This window comes from Cucumis melo, chromosome 2 (genome assembly GCF_025177605.1).
Source record: "Cucumis melo cultivar AY chromosome 2, USDA_Cmelo_AY_1.0, whole genome shotgun sequence".
In the NCBI taxonomy this organism is placed as follows: Eukaryota; Viridiplantae; Streptophyta; class Magnoliopsida; order Cucurbitales; family Cucurbitaceae; genus Cucumis; species Cucumis melo.
In genome coordinates, this window is record NC_066858.1 from 24,506,782 (window position 1) to 24,527,108 (window position 20,327).

At 31.5% G+C, this 20,327-nt stretch overlaps 1 protein-coding gene across 1 annotated transcript; it reads right to left on the reverse strand.

Moving 5' to 3' along the window:
- Nucleotides 1-890: 890 nt before the first annotated feature.
- Nucleotides 891-13,508, reverse strand: LOC103494006 (uncharacterized). Its single transcript, XM_008454997.3, has 20 exons — nucleotides 13,186-13,508; nucleotides 12,997-13,066; nucleotides 12,770-12,812; nucleotides 11,280-11,357; nucleotides 11,073-11,157; nucleotides 10,909-10,991; nucleotides 9,475-9,532; nucleotides 9,062-9,172; nucleotides 8,713-8,770; nucleotides 8,252-8,348; nucleotides 7,870-7,905; nucleotides 7,546-7,682; nucleotides 7,208-7,278; nucleotides 7,049-7,102; nucleotides 5,898-6,040; nucleotides 4,374-4,511; nucleotides 2,359-2,580; nucleotides 2,042-2,101; nucleotides 1,502-1,786; nucleotides 891-1,293 (listed from the first exon to the last, which is right to left on the reverse strand). The coding sequence occupies exons 1-20, from the start codon at nucleotides 13,337-13,339 to the stop codon at nucleotides 1,165-1,167; spliced, it is 2,112 nt and encodes a 703-aa protein (XP_008453219.1). The 5' UTR covers nucleotides 13,340-13,508; the 3' UTR covers nucleotides 891-1,164.
- Between the last annotated feature and the right edge of the window lie 6,819 nt (nucleotides 13,509-20,327).

Sequence of the window (20,327 nt, forward strand, 5' to 3'; positions counted from 1 at the left end):
TAGTAAAACTATTGATAAGATAAACGAATTTTTTAAAAAAAGATATAAACAACAAACAAACTAACATTAGAGACAAAATATATTGCAAGTTCATAAACTAAATTAATTGCATGAAAATATCCATAAAATGAGAACTTAGGATTTAGATGTACCCAAAGTTTGGTTGTTGTGCATGAGATTTGGATCCTCTTTGTCACGGTCTATAATTGCATTACACTTTCTTTAATAAGCTATGGTCTTTTCACCAGTGAACGATAGATTAAAGAACGAATGAAATTTATAGAATATTATAAGAAAACAAATATCCATACCGATAAGAGAATGGTTGCATTAGCTGTAAAATATAAAATCAAATATAGTAAAATTTCATCTAAATTTTTGATATATTTTGGGGATTGACCATATTTTCGTAACGAAAATAAAAATAAAAGGAAGTGTTATGGTTGAAAAATTATGATGTCTAATAGTACTAAATGTTATTGCGACGCTACGTGGTCTTAGCTTGGAAGCAAAGGAGGAAAATCTACAAAAGTCAAAGAGGCCGGTGGTGCTGACACAGAAGCTTAGCCGACGCCTTCGGGTTTATTTGCTTCTACTCTAGTCATTATAATTTACAATTCCAACAAGCCCTTTACACCTTTGAGCAAAATTATACCGTATATACAAACTACCTTTCTTCTAATTTCATCTCTCGTTTTTCTCTAACTATACTTCATTTCCATCTTTAAATTTTAAACGCATTTAAAAGGAAATTTATTAATTTCCCAAACAGTAACAATCTCTTGTGTACCAAAGTAATTAATTTACCCTTTAAACTAGCACCCTAGGCTTGAAATACCACTAATTTCCTTTCATGTCTAATTAATTAAGCAACAAACATTTCAATCAGATGATAAGATTCAGAATTTTAGAGCTCACTAAATTTTCAGTTCTACCTGTGAATCAATGAAGTACATGGTGATGGTGGGGAGAGCTCCTCCTCCAACCTGCTTAAGCAGAGGGATTGAGTCCCCCATTTCGTCGCAGTAATAGTCAACAGCCAAATCATCTTAATAAACACCGGAAAGTTGCAATAAATAATGCTATAGAGCTGTGGATGAATAATGATTTATCAGTCTATAGTTTTATATCTATGAGGAACTGAATATACCCTTCCAGCTCCAACTATTCAGAATCAGAACCCGAAAGATGCATCTGATAAGCATTTGGAGGCTCAAAGTCGGTTATGGAAGGAGGTACATCAGCGTTTGATGCGGTTCTCGACCGGTTTCTTCTTCTGGGTTTGCTTCCTTCCTGAAACGGAAAAACATTGGCATGTTGAAGATCCATTTATAGATCACTATAGGTTCCATTCCAACATAAGACACATTGTTATTATTATAAAGGCTATCCGAACATGGTCTTTCAAGTTATAAAACACAAGCGGATTAAGGATTCTTTTTATTTGAGACCCTACTGAAAAAAACATAAAGGAACATTTCTTGAGCCCTCGAACAGTTACCTTAGTAGTTGGTTGACTTGGTTGAGTAGATTCACTTGGGGGGTCCGGTTGCCTAGCTGGTCGAGATGGGGGAGTGGGTTGAGACTTCCGTAGCCATATTGTCCCGAAAGACAATAATGATGCAAGAAACAAGACTGGACCAATCCTTGGGTCATCTAGACGGTCATAGATTCCAACTTTGATGTGCTCAATCCTCTTCAACACATTGGTAATAAAACTACTCCCACCACTTCCAAAACTCATAGGCTCCGGATCTTCATGAACAAGTTCAGGAGCTTTCACTCTCTGGCATTTAGAAACACAAGGATGCACTTCAGTGAATTAGTCTCTACAAATCATTCTTCTCCTCTATTCCATTTCTTTTCAATAATAAACAACGATCTTACAAGAAGGGAAAAGAAAGAAAGCCTACGAACAAGGGGTTGAGTAAACCCCTCATCCCTGAAACTATGGAATAAAAGCCTTCGAACTATCAGAGTTACAAATAAATGCCTCAATAAAAGTAAATAAACAAATAAATAAACCGTTGAAGTGGCTTACATAAAAGGGCAGATCCCTTGAATCACCATCCTCGATTATTTTTGAGACCCATTGAGCAATCTACAAAAAAGAGAAAAGCAACACTGGTAAGAGAGGATACTGAAATCCCGTGTTCAAAACCTAAGCTACCATAATATAAATAGAATAACTTTCAAGCCCATAACCGAGGTAAAAACTATAAGCTTTTAACTCTACAATAAGTTGACATACATTAGAATATTGAACACCTAAAAGAAGAAAAAAGCATCCTTACAAGCTCTTTAACTATATCAGTGACATGCAGATGAACCATTGTAAACTAGGAAACGAAGCCTAACCTCTGAAATTTCAGATGAACCATTGTAAAGAGCCACAAGCTGTGCGGCAAGATCCGGATCATCAGATGATGTATCAAACATACTTCTTGGCTTCATCTCCTTAGCTTTAGTAGCATCCCTTTTGTACCGCACAATAAATAATCGAGGCACGTCACTGAGATCTCTCATTGGTCCACAAGTTTCATAGCTAGATTCAGAGCTAATGTAAAAGAAACAATATTTCTAGAAAAAAATGAAGTATCAGTGAGAGAGAGGGAATAAGAGGAAAAAACATGGACATTATGTAAACAGAGTGTTGACAATAATTATCACAGTATCAGTTGCATAACTTTTGGGAACGGAGTTGATGCATTTTATTACTACTTTTTAGTTTTTGCACTGGAGATGCACATAAAACATTCGTAGGACACAAGATGGCATTCTTAAGAATGCAGAGAACATCTTTTTGTAGAGAGTACTGAACCATGGCAGTTTTTTCCATCAGGAGTCAATAAAAAATACTTATATAAAGTGGCTAAAACAATTAATAACTAATAGAATCGATAGGAAAGAAAATAAAAGGAAAAGAAAATAATCTATTGATTCACTAGATAGAACTTAATCGAGAGACACACTAAGGTATAAACGAATTGAGAACGATGTTTGAGTTTCATTTTTGAAATATTTTTGCAAAAATAATTATGGTGCTTCATAAAAGTATGGATGCATCCTCAGAGAAATGCAAATCATCATTAATATGTTCGTCTCTCCTTACGAAAAAAATTCTAATTTCATTAAATCTTATAACCTAAAAATACAATATGGTAATTCAACTATCCTAAAAGTGGGGAGTGTTAAGGAAATTTTTGTTACTCATGTTGGGAAAGAGATAGTATAATTTTAAGGGATGTTTCAAGAATCAAGAGAAAGGCAAGATATATTTGAATCTGCAAGAAAAAAATCAAGATAAAGATTTTTGAACCTGTCTTATCGTTAGTTGCTTCAAATTGGGGGCTTTCTGGTAAAACATTATGGTTGTTTACCCCCCTGGGATAGTCTTTGAGGTTATTCAGCCTTAAACCTTTATTTTCAATGTATATAGAATTTAATTTATTCAAAGCTTTTCCACCATAATGGAAGATATGGAGAGTCACATACTCACACAAGATCTTTTGTCTTTTCAAATTATCAATTATCAAGGTCTGTCTGGTGACCCATTTGTTTTCTGTTTCTTGTTTTTTAATATTAATTTTTAAAAAACAAGTGTGTTTGGTAACTAATTCATTTTTTGGTTTTTTAAACAAGAAATTTTTTAAAAAAATTATGAATGAAAATATAAAATGAAAAATAGAAGCTTTCAAAAATATACATTTTGTTTTTCAAAAATATACACCAAAATCAGTTACCAAACATATATGGCTTTTGTGTTTTAATAAACAAAAATTTGAAATGGTTGGCAAACGGAGCCTCAGTTTTGTGTTTTTCTGTTCACCTGCTCATTAAAGTCTTGAGGGTTTGTTACTGTTTACTTCCTTTTTTTTTATAGTTGAGGGTTCTTATACTTTCTTAATTGAGTTTATTCCGCATTCAATAATAAACTCTTTCCCTCTAAACACGTGCTATCGAGTTTAAAAATAAAGCATGGGAAAAAAGTACTAAACCCCAAGAAAGATCACCCAAGCAAGCTCAGTTGCTTGCTAATGTGAACTGTGATCCTTTGGAACTCTTCAGTTCTATAGAGCAAATTCCTTTTTGAGGTTATTCAAGAATCAAGTATTGAAGTTTCGAAGATAATGTAAGAATATTCTGATGTGATTGAACTTCCCATGTACCACATCACGAGAAACTAAAAACAAATAGATTAGAAGAAAATGAACTGCGAAAGCATAGATGGCTCATAGCTTAGCTTGAAGAACGCAGGAACTTCTATTTCAGATGAGTACACAAAAGCAAGGATTGCCCACTAGGTTCACCGCCACCCTATTTTTGAAAATTCTAGTTAATAATTTAATGATATGCCAAGGAATAGGAGATACCTTCTGGGCTTCACCGTCAAGCCAAGTGAAGGACAAACGTTTGCTTTGAAGTGCGGCTACAGCTGGAAATATCCTTGGGTCTTCATCGGCTCCATAAGCTTCATAACTAGTTAAAGTTTCTTTAACCCTGCGCATTGTCTAACTTTTCACAATTACACCATTCTTAACTTGCAAAATAGATAATTTGCATTTATATCAAAATAAAAATTGTTTTGTCACAACTTGACTCCAGTTTTCTTATAATGTAACATCAAAATAGATATCTTCATTGTACAGTTTATGTAGAGGTGGGAGGAGTTAGCTTTGGCAGTACCACAAAATCCTATAATGTTCATGCTTTCATCAAGAGTTCTTTAAGATATAAGAAAATACAACTAGAATTAGAAGACTCTGCAAGGATTTTATCTCACGATGTGATTGTACTTCTAAACAATAAAGAGAAAATGTGGGCTATAATATCAACAACAAGAACACACCAAAACCACCAGCCAATTCAAAAAGGCTGGAAAACCTTTCCTCCCCAAGCACTGTTCTATTGCTAAACAACAAAGATGAAAAAAAAGACCGACAGAAACAACCTAGTCTTTGCATCCCATGCTCAGAACAGAAACCACGTCCCACCAGCCCCTTGTCTGGTGTGCATTTCCCTAACAACTCCTAAGTTACTACAACTGGGGGCCTACGCCTTACAGACTCAAGATGCTACTATGCTACTATTAAGTTTGCTCAGAAAATTTTGATAACATATCCACTAAGAATTAACCTAATGCCAGGCTAAATTTTGAAAAGAATAAATTATTCAAAGATAAATAACGTTCTACAAGTTCAGAAATGTTCAAATAAGACATTGATAATTAACACAAAAGCTATCTCTAATTAGATAAAAAATGTTTAGAAGCAAAGGTGAATTGTCTTTTAGTCAGTAACATTATCCTTCAACTTCCTTAAAAGGCAATTACTAAACCACCCTGAAATCCCACAGTTGGCAACCATTTCAGATATATACTTCTGTCTCAAAGTAGGTGGACTAACCAAGGCAGTCACTCCACTCGCCACCCCAAGGACAAAACTTCGCTCATTTGAATACTATGGCATGTCCCATAAAATAATTACCTTGCGCTACCGGTGCCTGGATGGAGCTTATTCTTCTTATATCCGTGAGTGTCCGGGCTAGCTTATGAGCACCTCAACAAATCTCACGGAGCAACACTCCTGACCCTACAACATTTGGGTGTCAAGGAAACTCGTAGGAAATTAATTCCTTGGTAAATGGCCACCATGGATAAAACCTATCACCTCTGAGTTAGTTATTAAGATTATGTCTCCTTTTTTACCGCTAGATCAGTTTATGATGGTTGCCTGGATGGAGCCTATTCTGACTAAATGATCGAAAATAGAAAATGTGATATCAATTTTAACATCTGTGAACAAATGTGCCAACAACCATACAAAAGGACTAACTAGGAAAATGACAAGAAGACTAAGAGCACTGCAACGTAAAGAAATCATAGGAAAAAAGCTTACTTCACGCATTTTGTTGAGTTCTGCACCAAGCCTTCCAGCTACAATTGCACAGTACCATGTTAATGTGTCAGATCCAGCACGAGAATAACCACGAGCATCACATCCCAGCTCCATTGATGTCCGACTTCTTAATTGAGGAAGCTCTTAAACAGAAAACACGAGAACCCAAATCCCAGTCAGGACCAAGATGGAACAGAAGTGACAAGAAAAAGGATCAAGGTAAAGTAAGTATTAGAACAACTTAAGAATTGAACTCTATGAGTAATCCTGTAACAAAAGTAATATACTTCAAACCTCTTCTAACTATATTCAACGGGAAGAAAAGAAAAAGAAAGGACTGTCAATTTAATCAACTTAATACATCTTTAGTAATGCTAAAGATCTGAAATTAAAACTGTTGTACAAATAAGAAATGCTAACTCAATACCGATGGAGACGCCAGGGATTCATTAATATGATATTATTTTAGATAAGGTTTCTGTCCAAGCTGAAAATTGAAAGCTGTTGACTTATCAGCTTACTTTTAAAGATTAAAACACCATCGGAGTATTCCTCCACTTCAATTTCCTATGCACTTGTTCAATCTTTATGTAACCATTAATCATCATGACGCCAACAGGTGGAGAAAATAATGAAAAGTTGAAGTTCCAAAATATTGATGTCTTCACTTTAATTTGCTTAATCAAACTGAAGCCTATTTGATACAGTAAAATAGGAAGTGCACGGTGACATGGTTCTATGATAACGATACAACAATTAAACTCAAGAATCAACAATACAGACCCTGAGAATTGAAAGTAAACATAAAGAAGGCGAACTGAAGAACATAGAGAAGGTGACCTGAAAATTAATTGAACTGTGCAGCTATAAATACAGGAACTTTCAAGGATATACACATAAATTAAGAAATGAAAAGGATAAGAATTTTTTTCTAAAAGTGCTATGCTGATATACATGAACAAAGAACTACTTATCAAATTTCAAAGCAACCTCCAGTTGGCGAATGAGCCAATCAACTGAACTAAACTTTAGTAAATAAAATTAATAAGACTTCCAACAATTATTATCATGACATACACAATGAATCAATGTAGTATTGATTAAAAAGAACAAAAAGTTGACTTAAAAAGAGAATCAAAAGAAAATAATACCTTGTTGCTTATTCTGTTCAATGAGCTGTACAAACGAGGACCTATTGACAGAACCTAATGGCAAGTGCACATTTTGATCAGTCAAATGATGTACAGAGTATAGAATAAATGGGAAAATGCACACAAATGAAATAAGACGTGGAAAAAGAAGTGACGTGCCATGGTACACAATAGGCTTCATTCCTGGATCTTTCAAGAATACCATAGCAGGTGCAAGTTCCACCCCAAACCTAAGTCCAAACAGAAATACTCCGTCAAATTCTGATCGAAACAAAATTCCATTTAAAAAATTATAATAAATAAATTAATGGTTGTGAACCCATCGAAGTGAACTAACAAAAAAAGGATAAAGATTATTGGTAAAATTAAAATTAAATATAGATCTTGAGGTATATACTATTAATCAAGTTTCATGTAGAACGTCAATACTAAACATAAACGAACTATAAGCACAAATTGTGCTGTGCATCAAAGGAAAAAGAGGATCGTGCACTCACGCGTCCAACCAGATGGATGAGTCCTCTTCTCGCCATAGCACAAAGGCAAATGAAACTGAATCCCAGTTGTTCTTTGCAGTTTGGCGAATGAATGGTGCAGCACGTTCTCCAGTTGCTGAAAAAATAATAACTTTGACCTATTTGCCAGCACAAAGATGTATATTAAAATCAGCTAATTAGAAGAAATTCATTGCAACTCAAGGAAAGCAGGTTTCAAATCAATACATTAGCAACAATTACATTACATGTAATGGCACGTCTAGTGTTATAAGAAAAATGGAAAAGAAAAGGAGGGACTAGAGAATGGTAAGCAATAAATGATACCTTATGGGGACTACTCTTTGCCAAAAATTTAGGTCCCTGAGAGAGAACAAGATACACAATTCATTTTAATATGAATAATTAATGAAATTGCTACCATCAAGTTACAAACTCAAAGGAGCAATGAGTAAAGGGTAGAAAGTCATTCCAAAAAGAAATTACAATATATCCAGTTATGTATCTTTGGCTTGAAAGACTACAAACTTCTGAGATTAAAAGGCTACAGCACTATAATTACAGATCACAACCTGCAGTCCCCCCCCCCCCCCCCCCCCCCCCAGGGAGTGTAAAGGTGATCTGGCCACACACTACAGACTAGCCCAGACAATAAATTGAACCATTGAAAAATGTAACATAAATAACACCATGAGATCCTGAATATTACCAACATGTCCTTTGAGTAGTAAAGGATTCGAGGTAGATACAGTACGGTTGTTGCAAACCAATCTGTAATATCATCAAAAGAAAGCTTTCCATTGAACCTAGGAAGAAATATGTTCAAATATTTAGAAAGATTCTTGTAATATAAGTGTAAGGGGTAAATTAAAGTTACACTTTTGTAGAAGCAAAAACGTAGGACTGATGCTAAGGAACACCTATGAGGTTGATGGTAGAGTAAGTTAAATGCTTACAATTAAACTTTCGACACTAAACATAATTACGTATCCCTCTTTAATTTGGCCAGCTGAAAGCTCTTTCAACTAGCCTATCTCTCTAAGATAATTCAAAGAAACCCTCATCTATTCTTTACGCTTGGTTGTTTCCAAAAAAGGAAGAGATCTGCACTTGGCCAACAATCTAAGTTTGTTTAGTTTGAAATTTGAACCCCAATGAAACCTCACTCACCTATTAATGCAATCAATTGATTTACAGCTGGGAGAAAAGGCAACAAATGATGGTAGTCCTGCATAATTATCCAACAGAAAGCATCCGAAGCTGAGTTAAGACTCCAAGATAAATCAAACCCAAAATAAATTGAAGAGTTCCCAATAACAGAAAGTAGTAAAACTAAAACAAAAATGGCAAGGGCCATTGAGATTTAATAAAAGATGCTACATAGAACATAAGTGTTCTCAAGAAAATTTCGATCTTTACATCTTTATAAGCTCACAGAAAACAGGGGGAGGGGTTAATCAAGTTTGCTTTGTTCCATATCTTTAAAGAATCTAGGACTTGGAGACTAAATTTAACTCACCATTCCTGAAGAATGGTTGTCCAGTAGGCTTTTTCTCTGCAAGGTAAGCAGCAAATTGAGCTTCACCAAGCTCCACTACTGCAGTATTAGCAACTCCATCCAGCAAAGCAACTGAGAATGAACATATATGAAAAGATTAAAAATAAATAAAAAAGAAACCTTCACTTCAATCTACCCAAAGTAGTGAATCATTAACGCTATTGTATTGGTTCTCCAAAGGAGGTAGGGGAGAACGTAAAGGGAAGGAACTAAGAATGGGAACCAACATTCGAAAGAAAGATAATTGGATTTAATAATTAAAGATAGAATAGATGAATTAAGACCAAAACAGAGGTTTTTTTAGATAAGACCAAAAAGGACGTTAAATGAATAATATAATCTCTCTCAAAGATAAAGAAGAGATAAGTACAAACCAATTTGTTTCCATGCATCAGAAAATTGAACGCAGAGTTTGCTTCCAAATGAATACAACTGAAACAAATTTCAAGAAGAAGAAATTTAGAACCCAAACTCTTGTGTAATCATCACCAAAATCTTTACTTATTGAAAAGAAAAAAAGAAATTGTGGAGTTCTCAAAGAATTTAAAAGCTCCCAATTCAAGAAACTAATATTGCAATACAATGTTGTACACCGTTTTAAGTCTAATATTACCAAGTCGGAACTTGAAAAAGTAAAAAGTCATATACGCCCAAACAACTGGACAACAGGATGGGGAAAGAGAGAACAACACTGGAGAAAGGATAAAATTCAAGAGATTGGAAAAAATGCAATCAAACAACTTGAATAGTCACTTCAAAATAATAACAGTGTCAGTTCTAGATGAGTAATAAATAAACGGAACGGGATAATTGTAATTGAGTACCGTACATCGTAAAATTAAAATAACAATAATTTTAAGTATCTTGCCTTACATACACTTCCTCTCACCTTGTGCAGCAATAGAAGTTATTGTTTGGAAAGTGTGGTTACTTATGACCATTCAATAGCAAAAACAGCGTTTTCCTCCTTTCCATAAATTTTTTTCCACAGAGCAGCGTATTGTACCTCCTCTTGCTTGTGTACGGTTTTGCCAGTAAATTTCATACTATCAATGAAATATAACTTCTATCGAGAAAATATATTTTGTCCTCCAAAAGCAAATAAGAAGCCTAGTTATAAACTTGACATGAACCTTTGAGATCCTTCTAGCTCATAAATACACCTTCCAAAATAATATGAATGTCAAGCTATTAGCTTAATGCATATCTTTTTGTTAAGCATTTAGTGATTATGGTTCTTTTTATCAAAGCCAATTAAACTCCATTTATTATTTCTTGGTTTGAGTAGAGAATGTTTTCGTCCGTCCTTGTATTTCCTTACACGCTAATGAAATACTTGATAAGTGAATTTGGAAATCGATAAATAGCATTTCTGACAGACCCTAATTAAATACTATTTTGCATTTCTAAGTAATCCAAGGTTTAACACATTTAAATCTTGAGCCTAAGAACATATATTTTCTGTTTTTGATATTCTTTTGGTCATTTCATGGTTACCTATTACTCATGTCATTTGTTTAAGCATTTATATATTTTCAATAACTTTTTCTAATAATAAATTCTACTATTCTATAATTTAAAAAAAAAAAGAGTAATCAGTAATGAACTCTACATCCTTAAAGAACAAGATGAAAAGCATATAGAAGGAATCACATGAGCTTCAGTGAAATATTATACAGTTCATTTATCTAGGAATCTCAAACTAGAAGAACTTTCTTGAAAAAAACAGGGATACCAAAAAAAAACCCTACACTCGTAATGTACAAAATAGAAAACATGCACTGCAAAATTCTTAATTAGGATTTTACCATAATTAATGATGGCTTATCATCATTAAACATGGATCGAACATCATTAGACGTTATGAAATTAAGGCTGCGATCTTCAGTATCTGCACCAAAGGGGGTGTGGGTAAATCACCAATGAAGAAAAAGAAAACCTATTAAAAGTTAGTATTGCGAAGGGAACTCACTTAATGCAACTTCATCTAACAATGGGAGACCTATTTCCGAAAATTTTTCTCTGGCATATTGCATTTTAGCCTTTTCAAGAACACCCTGCACCCAAGATGTCAATGGTTAGGTAAACTCATATAAACAATTTAAATATGATGAGACAATATGATAGAATGAAAAGGATACAAATTTAACGAAGGTGAAAGACTATATCAACTACTCACTCGTTGTTCGTCAAAGCCAAAAAGATCATAGTCGCGTTTCCATAAATTATTTTTTAGCAACTCGTAAGCATATTGAATCTGCAAAATGTGGCTTCGTTAAAAACTTACTGCAGATAACCCATGATAAGAAGACGAAAGTAGTGAATTTTCCCAACCATAAAATTCAAGGAGAGGGCAAAATATATGGATGTATGTATGTACGGTCCAACCTAATATCTATTATCTGTGTCTTACCTACCTACATCATGCAATAGCTAAATGTAAATGGAAAAGCACAGTATTTCATGTAACATACAATTTTCTTTTTACATATAGGAACCAAAAGTATAATTTCATTGATTGTCACAAAATTTCAATTTCAATTTCAACTTTTTGCTTAAAGGTTATAATTATTAGGAGTTAACCAACTAATTTTCTTTAGACTCTTTTTATTATATAAGAAGCAACTTTCATTCAACATAAGAAAGGGAAAGATAAGACATCCAAGAAAGCAAAAGAGATTACGGAAACATGCTCCACAGAAACTCTACATGCAGGGGAGGGGGGTCGTCATGACAGAGATCAAACAATGTTACTTATGACAGTTCCAAAAGCGAACTTTTTTGTTAACAGACATAGTTCATGCCAAACAATCAAGAATAGTTTGATAAATTGCACATCTTGTTTCTCCAACATTGGAGTGCAAAACTATATCATATGTTGAAGGGAAAAAGTAAAGCCCAGCATTTACAGCAAAAATCAAATGCAAGTATTGAGAATGCTTATTAATTGGAATGTTTTAAAGTTGAATTATTGTGTTTGAATTTGAACCATGAGAAAACACTTAACCAATTAATTCTTCTCTTCTCATATCAAGCTGTGAAGAGAAAACTAACTTAGACACTACTACAAAAAGTTAAGTTACATATTCGAGTGCCTTTTATAATTGAATCTATGTATCTACTGAGCAAATTTTCATCTATGTTCCATTGTTCCTAAACTTCGATCTATACTATTTCCAGTCCTTGCAATTCTGATGGAATGTTGACTTGGCACTCAATTTCATAAAATTGGACTGAGGTGTCGTGATTGAATAGACAACAAATTTTGATAAATGAACACAAAAGAACAATTACGCTATTTTCCTAGTTCTAAACCACCATACTCAATCCCAAATCCGACCACCTATGCCATCGGCCACCCCAAGTCTAGTGCAGACCTAATAATAATTAATCATTCATTTGCAGTCTGTCCAACTAAATGTCCTTTCAGCTCACACATTATTCAAAATTCTAGGTGCCCAGGGACCAAAAAAGAAAAAATGTGCAAAATAAACGACCAATCACTCAGGAGCAAACCAATGCCTGAAGATCCAACTTCAGCATTTCATATTCATCAAAGACTCTGCTACATGCACGACAGAAAAGGATTACCAAATTGGATCAATAACAGGATTTTCCTGAGTTAAAATTTCGGATGATTTAGGATGAAACTTCTAGAGAACGAGTTACCTTTACAAAATCAACGGCCTCCGGAATTTCCCCTCCTGACTCCCTAAAAGAGTAAAAAAAATCAATTGATATTGGTATGTAATTATCATAACTACAGGATGATCGTTCATCAGGTTCGAGATTCACAATCATTAGTGAAATGAAGCTTAGCCTAATAATCTAAAAACCAAGCAGAATGCATAATGACACGAAGAACACCAAAAAATAAAGGTGAAGACACAATTTACCATTTGGTCGAGAGCTTTCCATATGCTTCTTTCACTTCATCAACGGAACTGTACCTCTTAATTCCCAAAACTACAGCATACAGGCCATCAAATAATCAGCGATAAGAAAGAAAAGAAAAACAATTGAAATCTACAGAGCATATCACCATTGAAGGCAATTTTACAATGAAATTCATTCCAATGTCTTACCGTCGTAGTGAGAAGTAGGGAAGGCGATAGGAATAACAACAAGCTGATAAAACACAGCTAAAGAAAAGAGAATTAGAGGCACGGAGTAGGCTTTGATAGTTGAGGCCATTGAGGACGTCGGCATCGCCGGTTTCGAGGGAGGCTTATTATTCATTTACTAAATTCGACCTACAGAACCTCGGAGGCAACGAAGGAGACGATAACGTATAGGCTTTCACCGGATTCTGTCGCCGGAACAGCAAGACTGAAGCTGTTACGGCAATTAGAAGCGCGCTTTTGTACGTACAACGCGGGAGCAGTGAAATTGACGATCCTCCCTTGGGCGTATTTGCAAATGAGATATAATTCGGAAATCCCAATAGTCGATTGGGCTGACACGGCCCAATAAAAAATATTAATTGCAATCGGTAGCAAACAATTTTTAAATTTTTAAAAAGTTCGTAAATATCTGAAGTGTCGATTAGATTTTAACGAATTTTGCTATATTTATAATTTTTCTAAAATTTTATTATATATGTTAATATTATTAATCTAATGTAATATTTATGATTATAAGAAAAATTAATTTAGACGTGTGAAGTTAAGTTTTTTTACCTCGTAATATAACAGCCAACTGGATGTCATATCAAAAATCTTCGTATTCCTATTATAAATTTAGTTACATTCTTTTACAAATTATCGGTATATAATTTAAACTATGAATCTTTTGGTTCTCAACATATATGTAAGTTGAGCTATGTTATTGTTAACAATTTAGCTAACAATCTCTATTTTATCGTTAGACTGTTATCACGTAAATAAATTGATTCTTAAGAATTTGACAGTGATCGACACACTACGTTCGTATCATGTCTAATATTGGTTTGTCACTAGGGTGACATATTTTCACTAAAATGAATTTGAGGTAATAATAAGTTGATAAAAAAATCGAGGTAAACCCTTAATTTTAGGGCAACGCCTCTAACTTTTTTTCAAATTCAATTTCCTCAAATTGTACTTTAGTTAGAGATTATATATTTCTTTTCAAAATCACAAAAATTGCTCAAAGTACTTGGCCTACTATCTATCTCATAAGGCGAGAACGTCTTTCTTTCCAACTTCGTCAACTTTCACGTCTCGTATTGAAAGAAATGTGTTACCTAATCAATTGTTGCTCCTCAATATGTTTAAGGAGACCAACTAGTACTCTAGACAAAAGTCATTTTTAAATTTTAGGTGAATTTAATACATGAGACTACACATAAGTCAAGCACAATCTTACGAAAAATATAAAAGGCTGCAATAAACTAAATTGAAAGAATAACAAAAATATAAACACGTATATATTAGCTACCAAATTCGGTGTAGTGACATCTATATTTAGGGAACAATATATTCAGTGAAAAAAAAATCACTAAAAATAAGTCAATTCTTATAATAAAATACTTATTTATTAAACGGCTACAAGGACTCTCAAACAATTTACTGTAATTGAAGAGTCTTACGTTCTTTTAACTTGAGATTTCCTTCTCGTTGTTGCATGATCAAAGTCATCTCTCGTTTGAAACACACTTAAAAATAAAAATAGTTTAGACCTTCCCTAAAAGTGATACTCTATCCCTCAAAGCTATGGTTCAACGAAGAAATTAAAAATACGAAGATGTGTTGCAATATACAAGACAACGCCTCCACAACCTCATAGAGAGAAACACGCTATTCTTTTCGCCACAACACCATCACTCGAGAATCGTCTACTTTACTTACACGTTATGAGATAATAAATAAAAACAATCAAGAGTCAGCAATGACAAAATTCATATAATTTAGAAATGAGTTATTATTTATTAAGTGATCACACATAACACTATTACTCCTTTGACTAATGAATGGAATTATTTTGATTAATTATTAGGCTTAGTGGTTGACAGTGGGTGTAAGAATGTGAATGAAGATATGGTTAATTCCTTTGTTTGAGAATACCAAGTCAAAGTCAACCTCATACACATCACACTTCATTTTTCAACCAATTAAAATCATACACCTTCCAAATTTTATATTGCCCAAATAAAGTTATATTTATTCAATCTTTATAAAAGCTGAAATCAAAATATATAATATTGTTTCTAAACTTTAGAAATCAAACTATATGTAATGGCACATATCAGAAAAACTCATAATGTTGTGATCGAACATGTATCTTAAAGTTGTCCTCGTGGGTTTAATATTAGATAAGACTTTTATAAGATTAGAATTAATTAATATTAGAAGAAAGTTAAGACAAAGAAATTAATTAACAAAAACTAATTATTAAGACTTTATATATAGGTTTGTCTTGTGCTTTTATGAGGACAAAAAATGAATAAGAGAATTAGGTTGAAGATTTGTTAGAATATTAATCTTAATCTCAATAAAACAAGAATTTTCTTTTCTTAATTAATAAAACAAGATTTTGTTGAAGATAGGAGAATCCACAACAATTGACATTTGGACACCTAATGCAATCATGCGACGTCGTTTTGATGGATCATTAGGATTGTTTTTCTTTTTTTCTTTTCTTTCTTTTGTTCTTTTTCTTAAAACAAATACAAATAATTCAGTCCTTAATCTAAAATTATATATTAAGGCCTAATGATAAAATCAAATTTAGTTATAAATTATAATGTTTAAGTTGTTGTATAATATAAAAATGGTCCTTTTTAAATAGAAAAAGGAAAAAAGAAAAAACAAATCATTCACGTTCTATACAAAAAAAAATCACTCGATTTTTTTATAAGGCGTAAATATTTTATCAATTTTTCGTGTAAAAAAGTGACACGTTTTATTTTGATTAGATTTTTTATAGTAAAAACTAAATTATTACAAATTTTAAGTTACAGTGATAACAAATCATTACAAATTTAAAAGATATATGAATTAAATTATTAGTCGATTAGAATTAAATTTAAAAGTAACAATTAGACCCTATATTTCTTAAAAGGTTAAAATTGAACCATCGAACTTATAATAATCGTAAACTTTCAATTCATGAAAAATAAAAATAAAATATTCAAACTTATATAATCAGTAAGATTTATATAATTATATATAATTTTGTAAGTTTGGAATTCAATTTTAAAATTTGGATAAATCGAGATGACTTATTTTCTATTTTAAAAATTTGGAAATGTAATTGAAATTTGAGCTAATTTTTAAACATCCATTAGATTAATTTTTGTATAGTTTAGGTGATTACCAACACAAAGCTTAGGTGTGTATTGATATTATTTTAATATATATATATATATATATATATATATATATATAATATAAATGCTGTATTAATTCCTCGACATAATCATTTGTTGTAAAGTCAGTTATTCGAATGTGGTTTCGAATTTCAATCTCAAATTAGAGGATCTATCTATCTTGTTCGGTAATTATTTTATTTATTATTTTCTATCAATAATTTTGAAAAATCAAACCAAATTTTGGAATACGTAAGAAAAAAAGTAACTTACAGTGTTGGTTTTGTTTTTATAATTTGTCTAAAAAAATCCACCATTGTATTTAAAAAAAGATACATAAACCATTCTAAAATACGAAAAATACGTAGGTTTAGCTTTTAAAAACAAAACAAAAAAGCGAACCGAGCCATAATATTTCCAATTATTTGTAAGTTAAACATTAACTGTATCAATTTTTCAAATTAAAAAATTATTTGCTGTTTCTTTCAATTTTTATTAAATGGAACAGTCTAAATTATGAGAATTGTAAAAAATAACAAATTTGACATAATACTTATTAAATATAGCAAATTTTCAAATTCTATCAATGATAGACACTGATATGCATTTATCAATCATATTGATAGACATATGATAAATATTTTAGAAGTCTATCGATATCTATCATTAATATAATAAAAAAAATTTACTATATGTGATAAATATTTCAGTTTATAATGTCCCTTCAAATTATTTAAGAATGAAATATGTTGCAATAGACGTTGTGACAAATAAAGACAGTTCAATTAGCTACACTCTAGATTGCACCTAATATATATATTCCACCTTTCTTACGCCAATAATATTTAGAAAAACAATTAGATATATAACAATAATATCATAAAGTTAGAATCTTATAAACTTATAATTTAATAATCAATAAAAAAAAGTGTTTATAATATATGTACGGATATGTTCAAAACTACACGAAAAATGAATTAGCTTTCATTAATATATATACATATCATAGAGTTAAAACATGAGGCTAAATCAAACTTAAATTATATTATATTAAACACAATATATATTTACATGTTTTTAATTATATGTATATAAAAGAAAAGGCAAGTGGGATTGGATTTAATTAAATTTTGAGCTAATTAAGAACATTTGACCAATGATATAATAACGATAATAATATATACATAAGTGAAAACAATGAAAAATGAAGGATAGGACAAAAAGTGTTGAATTTATGTATGGAAATTAGACAAAGTTTTGGTGATTAAGTACTTGATTTAAATTTCTTTAAATGGAAAATGATTGAATTAACAATAATCAAAAACCAAAGTTTTTATTGCATTACTCTCCTCTACTCCACATTATAACATTTTAGAGTGTGGGAAAAAAGGGCAAGATTCATTCAACAAGTAAATTAAAAGGATAAGGTTCTTCATTCAAATCATTTCCTTATTGTGATCTTATTTAATCCTATCCTTCCATGTGTACTCTCTTACATATTTATCCATTTCATCTCCATTATTATTATTATTGTTTTTCTTTACCTAAAATCTCCGCAAATAAAATTAAAAATTAAAATCGTTGAAGTTTAATTATTGATATTTCATCAAAAAGTTTGAGCTAAAAGTCGTATTCTTTTAGAATCATGATTATTAGTTTGAAATTTGAAGTAGAATAAAGTTACAGAAATTCACATTAACTTAAGGCAATAATAATGACAACTCGAATATGTATATATAGACATGTGTAAATTAAAGTCGAAGAAAATGAGGTTTAGAAGAATGAGAGGTCGATTGCTTAAAGAAGTTGTATACGTATGTAGTGGGGGCTTCATATAGGATGTCTTTGCTTTTTCATATGTTGCCATCCATCAAAAGTTTATTAACCTTTCATTTTTACCACACATTTGTCCTTCACTTAAATATATATAATAAGATACGTACACATATATCACCTTCGTAATAATAATAATAGTAATATAATATGTTACTATATATTCACGGATGATATCTTGACCTAATTCACCATTAACTACTTCTACGTTCCTTAATAATTAGTTAAGTATTTTAGGGTTATCGATCTTTCCCTCAAACAAAGTATTGTACGTCAATGACTCGAAGTAATATATCTAAGTTGTATTTGCATGAGTTCTCAAGAAAACATATATATAAACATAGCATGCAGGATTTTGTACAACTCATTAAGTATGTTAAAACCAACAGACCATAGTTTAAGTATGTTAAAACCAATTTGACATAAAAACTTTCTTGTACTTTATGCTTTTTGGTTTTAGTTCAAAGTATGTATCCAAAGTGTACATAAATATCTACCATCAATATGATCAACACAACTAAATTATTAGTGGAAAATTTTGTTTTGTGTGTTAACCCAAAAGGTTATAATAAGTAAATCACATTTCAACCGCGTTTTACACTAAAATATATACGTATATAAATGCATATATTATGCTGAAAAAATAATTGTTAATCAGTTATAACAAAATATATATATCATTTTATTTAACCTAAAGCTATATATATATATATATATATTTAACCTAAAGCTAGTATTGTTGAGTTGTTAGCGAAAAATATTGTCATTAAGTTCTATGAATATGCAAACTATATATGATCTCTTGATATCGTTCCATCATCCAAGAACACGTAAATTAATTATTAAATTCATGTATTATTAATTAATGAATTTACGAGATGTTAGAAATTGAAAAATCACATGTATAATAACACTATTATATTTTTTAGTTCACCAAATCTTAAATATAGGATTTGATTTTTAGTTTGATACAAGATATAATATATATATATATATATATATATATATATATATATATATATATATGTTTTTATACACCTAACTTACTTTTTTGGTAGAATGCAAAAATACAAGGTATGAAGGATGCAGACTTTTTTATCTTTTGATATATAGCACATACTTTGATTTTGGTTGACGAGATCTTTTATGTTAGGTTTGATTGAAGATTAGGTTTGAGGGTGATGTAAAGTTTAAACTTTTGTAATATCATATATCATTAAAATATTGATTTTGATATCAATATCAATATTTCAATTTCACATTTGTATTAATAAATATATACTAATAAAATTATCATGACAAAAAAAAAAAAAAAAACTTTACATTAGATCATTTAAATTGTTTTTAAACTCATTATTATTAGTAAACGTAAGATGATATTTTTTTGGACTAATTCTAACAACAGATCTCATAGATTACTCATACATTTGTTTATTAACGGAGAGATTATTACTCATACGTCATACCAAATATTAGAGGCAAGCATAATAGACAAATAAACCGAAGTCAATCGGTTGAAAAACGAGAGGGACGTCGGGGTCGAGGTCTAATATTTATAACTGTTAAACGAAAACCGACCGACCGATAAACCCTTACTTATCGATATCGAGATTGATTTTAACATTTATTAAACCGACTATGTCGATTCAATGATAATTTTATAAAAAAAACCCGTAACTTCGATCAATCGATAACCATCCGTGGTGAATATAACATAAATGAATATCATGGGAAGTAATTAGAATTAGAATGTAAGTTAACGATGTTCTAAGAAAGAACTTAAGGAGAGCGACGGCAATGATTGAAAAACCCACCACGTAATGGAAGAAGAAAAGAAAGGAAAACATTACTAAACAGTACGAGTGTGGAAGGGAAGACTTTTTTTTTTTTTATATTATTATTATTATTATTATCTTGTTTTTTTTACAAGAAAAAGACAGCTGGAAAAAGGAGGGACCCACGTAGAAAAGAAAAAACGCGGTGACGTGGCTGGTTAGGGCAGAAGGGGAAGAAGAAGTAAGAAGTAAGAAGTAAGAAGAAAAACGACGTTATTTTGACGGCTATATTATTATGGTGGTGACGGCAGCAGCAGCAGCAGCAACGACG

Coding starts and splice junctions, on each gene's coding strand:
- LOC103494006 (XM_008454997.3), bottom strand. CDS start 13,339: ATGAATAATAAGCCTCCCTCGAAACCGGCGATGCCGACGTCCTCAATG. Junction 10,992..11,072: donor GTTAGATGAAGTTGCATTAA/GTGAGTTCCCTT, acceptor CCTTTGGTGCAG/ATACTGAAGATCGCAGCCTT. Junction 1,787..2,041: donor CAAGGGATCTGCCCTTTTAT/GTAAGCCACTTC, acceptor TCTAAATGCCAG/AGAGTGAAAGCTCCTGAACT.